General features: G+C 39.9%; 1 protein-coding gene across 1 annotated transcript; it reads right to left on the bottom strand.

Moving 5' to 3' along the window:
- Positions 1 to 947: 947 nt before the first annotated feature.
- myorg (myogenesis regulating glycosidase (putative)) lies at positions 948 to 8,191 on the bottom strand. The gene is made up of 3 exons (XM_051093413.1): positions 8,069 to 8,191; positions 5,652 to 6,103; positions 948 to 4,775 (listed from the first exon to the last, which is right to left on the bottom strand). The coding sequence occupies exons 2-3, from the start codon at positions 5,912 to 5,914 to the stop codon at positions 2,981 to 2,983; spliced, it is 2,058 nt and encodes a 685-aa protein (XP_050949370.1). The 5' UTR covers positions 5,915 to 6,103; positions 8,069 to 8,191; the 3' UTR covers positions 948 to 2,980.
- Positions 8,192 to 8,658: the final 467 nt, after the last annotated feature.

The following is an 8,658-nucleotide window of genomic DNA, read 5'->3' as shown; positions in this document are numbered from 1 at the left end:
TTACTGTCAGACCACCCTTGGTCTTTGCCCTTTCCTGCTCATCAAATCACTGCTCCACCTCTGTCCCAAACTCAACTAAATGATTTATTGATCCAGGGCAACCTCCATATAACCTGTAAATTACCTCAACACCGTGTCATTATCTACCAATGATGAGCAGGGCCCAAAAAACCAAGAAGATGCCTCTCTGAGGAGACTTCATTCAATGCTGGACCAAAGACTGATTCAAACTTTGATCAGGCTTAACCTGCTTTGCAATAATTACTATTCCTGCGAGGGGCTAGAGAAGGTTGGAGCTTCAATGAATTCATGGACCCATGACCGCCCTGCCTGAAAGCCTCGTTTGAACTTAGTGAAGAAATGCAGCCCAATCCACCAGGAAAATGAGGTGGAGATGGAGCAAACCGACATTTGAGACTGCTCTGTAAAAATGTGAACAGTGGTTTTCTAGCGTATCTCACTATGTAGATCTAAACTACTTGTACATGCAATTACGAAACAGCCAATGGAATTGAAAATACAGAGGTGCCCTTATTTCGATCATTCTTTAGTCAGTTGGAAATCCTAAAGACTGCGCCAACCTTACAACAAAAGTCAACAAAGTTGCTTCATAAAATCATTCATTAACTTTTTCATTTACTGCCCACAAATTACTAACACGATGGAAATCCATACTGAACTACACAGAGGGCTGAGGCTGGCAGAACCAACCGCATAATGCCAAAGAAACTAAACTAATAACCACTCGAAAGACGAGCCAAAATTGCATCGCATATCAGTGCCAAAATCCATGTGCTGCTCAAGTCCAGTAACACTATCAAACGGGAAAATAGTGAACTGAATAGTGAGTGGGTGGCATCATTCGGCCACTGAAGACACAGTCTATCGGTAATGTAGGGCAGTACAATTAATGCAGAGGAGAAAGTACAATTAATAACTCATAACTCTTGAGAGAGGTCAAAAGTTTAATGGTACCATTTTACTTCAATATCAGGCTAATTATATTCAGTGAGAGAAAAATACTGAAATAAAGTACAGGATTTTCTTGTGCCATGCCAACACTTCACAAGCTTCAAGTGGAGGACTAGAAAAGCAGGTCAACACTGCCCTCCTGTGACGCTCTGGAGAACGATTCCATTTTCAAGGCAGCTGCTCAAACTCAGCACTTGCTTTACCAGGTGAAATGCGAAACTAAATGTGCAGTTTTAGCCACAAAACAAATAAATACTTGCATTCACTACTATTTGTTTTGAAATAAACACAGAAATGTATTAGTCCGAGACATTGTGAATATTTTTAAAAAGCAAACACACACACACACACAAAGTCTATGAGATGTACAAACAAAGCATTTTTGCTTCTGGGAATTTTTCACATTCTTTTTGACCCCAAAAAAAAAAAAAAAAAAAAAAAAACCTTGAAATTCCAGTCTGCGGAAAGCTGATGGTGAAGCTTTGCTCCAGTGAGTTTCTGGAACATCAGCAGTCTACAGTCTGTTTGGCGCCCACGCTGTTAAGGGCCTATTAACAAAATGAAATCCACAAGCACATAGTCCCAGTGAAGAAAATCATCCCAAACACCTCCTGAAGTAAGTTATTAAATACCATGAAGCGACAATCGAAACGGTTATTTGAGGTACACAAGTACTAGAAAGGCAGCTGCCATGTCTTCATACTCCGTAGCTACTTTTAGAGCAGACACATTGCTTGACAGATTCATTGTTTCACCAGAGTGGATGAGTGCGCTTTCACAGTTGTGTGGGAAGAGCTAAAAATAAGCTTGAAGGTCGTAGATTAGAGAAAGCTTGCAGTGAGAGTCGATTGTCGGCGTGCTGGAAGAGCGTTAAACAAACACAACAAACACAAAGGTGACCCTTGCGCAGCAAGAAAATAATCTGATAAAGATTAACTGAGTAAGCATTCAGCGTTGTGCCCTTATTGCAAAACACAAAAATTAGGCAGCACAGCATAATATTCAAAACAAGATGAGCAGCACACATCGATTTAATGTGGAAGGAAAAACAATGTATTTTATGTGGCAGGAAACGTTTCAGCACAGGGATGTCAAACGATTAATCATAATTAATCGCATGCAAAATAAGTTTGTGTACATAATATAGGTGTGTACTGTGTATATTTCTTATTTATATATTAATACACACACTCCACACACATATTATGTAAATGCAAACTTTTATTTAACATGCGATTAATCGTTTGACAACCCTATCTGTAAATGTGGCAGTAATGGAGTAATGCTTGAACAAGGCCTACTGGTGATGTATTTGGCACTACATGATGATAGTATAGCAAGTAGAGTAAAAAAAAGACTGCTGGTAGTTTCCAATGCAGCCACAAGCACCCATTACTCATAGAAACTCCTAATGTGATTATATCAAGTATTGGTGCTTACAGGCAAGAGTAGGGCAGACTAGGCTCGAATGTGCTGCATGCACGGCTGTAGTGTATATAGGGGATGCAGTATTGCTATTGCTTGCAGTTAAAAAGCCATACGTTAATGCATTCACAAAATTGTACACCTGTAAGAAGTCAGCTTATCTACAGTACTGGTAAAATTTCCCTTTTTTAAAAATGCATGTGAGAAAACATGAAAGATGCATTGTGCAAAATTACCTGTCACAGCCCATGAAGTTAGTAAATTTGGCAAGATGCATGTGTAAAATCTTAATTGTGTTAAGGTTTTGAGATGGTAAAGACATTGGCTGTTTAAATGCAAGGCATGGATTTAGACATTAGCTTCATATATCTAATGCATGTTTAACTGCTGTAATGGCACAAAACATCACAACTAAGCTGATGGAGAATGTTAGAATATGCAACCGGAAGCTTGTTAAACAGTCCTGTTTTTGTAAAATTTAAACCCTGGATGAGTAACTAAATTCCCTGAAAAAAAATTAATCAATTTCACAAACGCTTTAAATGGAAGACATGCTCAAAACTCCAGATGATTCGCATAAGTCTCACTGAACCCATTCAAAGTAAGCAATTTCATCAAGATCAACTGGGTAATCTGTTAGATGTATTGGCTCTTTGTTGTCGTATCGTTCTCCTTTGTAACTCTTCCAGCGTCCCGCTGGTAGATAGATATCCCTTTCTTGCTTGCCCGGCTCCAGTACTGGTGCCACCATCAAGTCATCCCCTATCAAAAACTGTGAGTCAACTCTATAAGCCGTTTCATCACTAGTGGCGATCCACCATATTGGGCGAATTATGGGGTCCCCGGTGTCTAGAACTTCTCCAGCCAGTTCTATGACCCTGGGAGCCACCAGTGTCTCATGTAGTTCAGTGAACCGTTGAGCGATAGCCACCACCTCGTCATCGTACTCCCACGGAGGAATGGAGAACTGCATGGAGGGCATGAAAGCAGACAGCTCCAGCCATCGAATATAGAGCTCACGGTCTGGTAGCTTGCCATTTCCATCAGTACGGTTGGGATAGGCATTGCCTCCAATCATGTCTGGCAAGATAAACTGGTAGCCTAGGATGCTGATAGTGAGGACAGTTGGGATCAGAGACTTCAGGCCAAGTTCATAGCCCCACACAGAGTCCCGGTCGATTGGACGGAAAAAACATGAGATATTCTGGGAGCCGTAGCCAGACCGAAGTTCAGCACGCTCGTTGAAAGGAATGGCCATTTCGGTGTAGCGGCGAGTGAAGGTGCTTGGGTCAGGGAGATGGACTTTGGTTCTGAACTGCCAGGGCAAGTAGTTAGTCTCGCCCGCATCCAACTTAAAGGAAGAAACGCCGTATTTGTGGCGTAAGGAACGAAGCTGGGACATGAACCAGTTGCGAGCTTCTGAATTGGTAAAATCGAGAATTCCACCGATGCCATTCCACCACTTAACCAAAGCAGGAAGCTGACCTGTAGGCTCCATCACAAAAAGGCCTTTCTGTACACATGGCCCAAAATTGGCAGAATCATAATTCACAAAGGGATGCGTCCACAGGGATACCAGGAAGCCATCAGCCTTGAGTTTTTGAAACATTGCAGAAGCATTTGGAAACTTCTGTGTGTCAAATTCAAACTCTCCATATTGACTGGTGTAACGATCATCAAGTTCTAAGTGGCTACAGTTAAAACCATTCCTGCGTATATTCTCTGCATAGGTTAAAAGCTTTTCCTGGTTGATGTCTGTCTTGTGTAAAGCCCAGGTGGACCATATTGGGTGGCGGAACATTTCTTTGGCCGGTACTTTGTTAGGTTTTGGGAAGTATCGACGAACCATGACCTTGTGGATAGAAGTCACATCTGGGCCAACACAGACTCTGTAACTAAGTTCAGCATAGGGAGGCCTTCCAGGTGCAGGTTTGTATGGACTGTCCTGATATCGTGCCTGGAAGTACATGGTTTTCTCTGTATCATTCCAGCCCAGGTGAAAGGGCACAGAATCATTGATCTTAATGGCAGTTGCATTGGACGAAAGCCAGTAGCGTTCCAGAATGCCACCGAAGTCGTGGCGATTGGAGTACACGTCGCTGGTGACAAAAGGTTTGGGTGCCTGCTGGCCTGAGATAGCAATTGGCCAATGCTGAACAGCAGTCTCAGCACCGCCATACCAGTGGGATTCATTGTAGGACATAGCGTGTTCCACAGGTCGGTCCGACTCCAACTCTTCCCAACGTACACGATAACACACCACTGTCTCCTTTGGCTTTACCGTCATGATGAAGAAGTTTACCTTGCCAGCAAACGAACGCGAGCAACGAAGGACCACTCCCTCCTTTGAGCAGGAGTCAAGATCAAGCGTGCCAGATCTGAAATCAGCAAGCATAAATCAGTTTATTTTAGGAATATGTTTGTAACTCCCCAAAAACAATGGTATTTATTAATTAAATCATGATATTTGGAACACTCCACTTTTTTTGAAAATAGGCTCATTTTTCAACTCCCCTGGAGTTAAACAGTTGAGGTTTACCATTTTCTAATCCATTTAGCCAATCTCCGGGTCTGGCGGTAGCACTTTTAGCATAGCTTAGCATAGATCATTGAATCTGATTAGACCATTAGCATCTCACTCAAAAATGACCAAAGAGTTGATATTTTATTTAAAACATGACTCTTCTGTAGCTACATTGTGTACTAAGACTGACGGAAAATGAAAAGTTGTGATTTTCTAGGCCAATAAGGCTAGGAACTACACTCTCATTCCAGCGTAATAATCAAGGAACTTTTGCTGCCATGCCATGGGTGCAGCAGGCGCAATGATATTACGCAGCGCCTGAAAATAGTCTTCCTGTGCAAGCAGGTGGTCACATTGGTTATGTTGACAGAAATTAGCCTATTTTCAGGCGCTCCGTAATATCATTGTGCCTGCTGCACCCACGGTACGGCAGCAAAGTTCCTTGATTATTACACCGGAATGAGAGTAGAGTTCCTAGCCATATCGGCAATCTTAAAATCGCAACTTTTTATTTTCCGTCAGTCTTAGTACACAATGTAACTACAGAAGAGTCAAGTTTTAAATTGGAAAAATATCAAAACTCTTTGGTCATTTTTGAGCGAGATGCTAACGGTCTAATCAGATTCAATGATCTATGCTAAGCTATGCTAAAAGTGCACCGGCGATCGGCTGAATGGATTCGAAAACGGTAAAACTCAACTGATAAACTCCATGCACCATGCATACTGACCTGAAACCCATCTTAAGGACAATCCCCCCAGCTTGATTACGAATAAGAAAGCCATCCTTATTCAGATCAAGCAATTCTGTCTTCAGCAGGTCAGCTTTACGTAGGGAGGCAATATAGTAGCACCATGCAGTCACTGCCGCAATCACCAGAATCACACCAATAACTCCAGCGCCCACCAGAGGGCGACTGTCCTTGTCTATCTTCTTGATGGGCACGCCATCTGTAATCGTTCCTCCTGCACCTCCTGGGACTACTTGGTACATTCTGAGTCTTAGTTTTTGAATTCACAGTTGAAAAGTTAATAAAACCAAAGGATAAAATTTTATACAGACTATAGAAGACATTTGGCAGACAGAAAACAAAAGTGAAAAACTTGTGCAAAACGGAGTCTTGCATCTATTTTTCCTTCTCTCAGCGTAGCGTTTTCTTCTTGTTCATTATCCTTTAGGAGCCTGAGGGAAAAGGAGTGGTAAAGAGTGTCAGTGTAAGAGGTTGAAACAAAGTCCAAACAGAATTCTACTTGTCATGCAGATGTAGGAATCACATTACAAATTCCAGCAAAACAACACATCATTTTAGCTTTGATATCACCCTGAATTGGTCTACTGGGAGGTGAACACATAAACAAAAGCAGTTTATTCATGCTGCCAAGGTTTCTCACTGTGGCAGTGTGTGAATTGACTGCACCAGAGGACAACACAAGAGCCTCTGGGTCTGCAGTATGCAACGCCACCTGCAAAACTTTAAGACTGGCTAAGTGCCACCAGACACACTTGGTTTAAATGAAAAGCACAGTGACAATGTTTTCTACTGCGGAAAGACCTAGAAGAGCTGAACTCCTTCATGCTTTTGAGGGAAATGTACAGCACACTAATAAAATACAACAATGACTGCCCACCTATTCAGTGGTCTTGGGAAGTGTCTCATTTTGTCAAAGAAATCAATAAAGAGATCTGAATAAAAACAACGAAATAATGCTTTGAATCAGAACATTCCATTTAAAAAGTAAAAAAGGTTGTACTTGTAGTCATGAATTTATACTACGTGTCCCAAAAAGAACTGTAAATGCAAAACAGATTTAGAAATAATAGTAAAATATAAGATTATTCAGTATATGTCACTGATAATAAAAATCAAGTATTTTTGATCACTTTTTCTTCCATGTTGTGATGTGTAATCTGTGTAACTGATTAGAGAATAACAAAAAAAGTAGGGCATGGTCTTTGCTCAATGCGTATTTTTAAAAATGAAAAATATACATGGATTAGTTGTTTACAAAAAGATCCATAATATGCATTTAAAATATAGACAGGGTTTTTTTTCCCCACACTGACTTTAAAATTGACTATTATGGCTTTTTTAGTATGGAACTGGGGAGAAACCGAGAAAAAGTGAGCAAAACTGCTCCTAAAAATACAAATAATACTATCAAAACTCTAATAAAATATAATTGAAAATATCCTGAAGCATTTTTCATTGCTTTAAAACCCCTAGAGTCCACAGTAGGCCTTTCTTTACTATAAATCTAATTATTTTTGGAGAAAATTATTTGTACTTTCGGAACAGATTGTTCTGCTCTATTCAGTTCTGCTGATAAAGGACATTTCAGTAGTAACAAGAGGCATGGGATTCTCTGACAACAGACAACTTCCCTAAACGAAAGATTTTGCAAAGTAGGTTGAGTAATTGTCATGCAGAGAGGTTGACCAAAGAAGAAACAGTGACTGACAACAAACTACTGTTTTAAAAGGATACTTTGCCAAGCAAATAAATCAATCTAATAGCCTATCTTAACAAGAAACATTTCTGAAGGGATGAAGCAATCATGTATTATCTCACAGCACTCAAGTTTTTGCTGATTCGGAACGTGTGAGTGCAAAAAACTGGTTCTTCGGTCTTCGCAACCTTATTTTCTTCCATATAGAGGTTCAAAAGGACACTGACAGTACATGCATGGCCATGTAAATAGGTCAGAGTTAGTTGTACAACCACTTTGTATGATGAGTGAACTTTTACTAAAATAGCCAAGCACTAGACACACGATTAATATTGTCTGACCTACTAAAGAGGCTTGCATGCTTCTTATTTTACTAACTCAGGACAGATGATACCGAACACACAGATATCACATGGGTTAAAGTGTAACCGAGTCTTAAGACATGCGGTAGTCCCTACAATAACATTGCGACTGGTTTAAAAATGCTATTATTAAAGGAAAGCTCTTTACGAAACAATTTAGCATTTTGATAACATAAGGAAACATTAAAATAAGACAAGACAGAGCCAGTGGTCGATACATAAGGCAAGAGGGAGTCGACTGTAAGATACAAGGAGGGTAGGCTATTACCGAGCCTGACAGGACGAATTCGCTATTTAAATACCTAAACATTTTTAGTTATGTGAAATAACATACTTACCAGCTCGAGGACGGTTGGTTTCGTGTCTTGTTGACATGTTCCTTCGAACAATTCAAGACGCTGAACTCCGTGTCTTGTTATGGGAGGAGTTTGTGTGGCGACTCGCTCTTCACACAAACTCTGCAACTCTGGGAAATTGAGTTTTATAGGCTGCTCAGCTAAAGCGAAAATAATGCAGCTAAAAAATATACAAGACGTCGTGTTGTGTGTGTGGATTATGTGTGTATTTTATTTTATTAGTCTAACAATGAAAAGAGCGCTTAACAAGTTTGTTTTCTGCGAATCTAAAAAATATACAAAAAATATACCATGGTAACCCATCCCGCCAAAATAGTTAAAAGAAAAACAAATTAATATGTAGATCGTTAAAGAGTGTGGTATAAATATAATTAAATACATTTTCTAAACAGCACATGTTAGTTTAAAGTATAGGCTATTTTAGCCATTTTTTAAATAAATAAAATTTAATTTTATTTTAACAGCATTTTAAATACATTTTTGATGACAGTGGTGGCAAATAGCAAGGAAAGCTATTAATATACTATAATTTAACCTATTTTATGAAAATGTGTTTTCTACCACTCATCAGT

Source organism: Labeo rohita, chromosome 21 (assembly GCF_022985175.1).
Source record: "Labeo rohita strain BAU-BD-2019 chromosome 21, IGBB_LRoh.1.0, whole genome shotgun sequence".
Lineage (NCBI taxonomy): Eukaryota > Metazoa > Chordata > Actinopteri > Cypriniformes > Cyprinidae > Labeo > Labeo rohita.
This window is presented reverse-complemented; position numbering and strand designations above follow the sequence as displayed.

What these genes read in the sequence shown, in the direction of transcription:
- myorg (XM_051093413.1), bottom strand. Translation starts at nt 5,914, where the DNA reads ATGTACCAAGTAGTCCCAGGAGGTGCAGGAGGAACGATTACAGATGGC. An exon ending in GTCCTTAAGATGGGTTTCAG is followed by an intron (nt 4,776 to 5,651) that starts GTCAGTATGCAT and finishes TGCTGATTTCAG; the next exon opens with ATCTGGCACGCTTGATCTTG.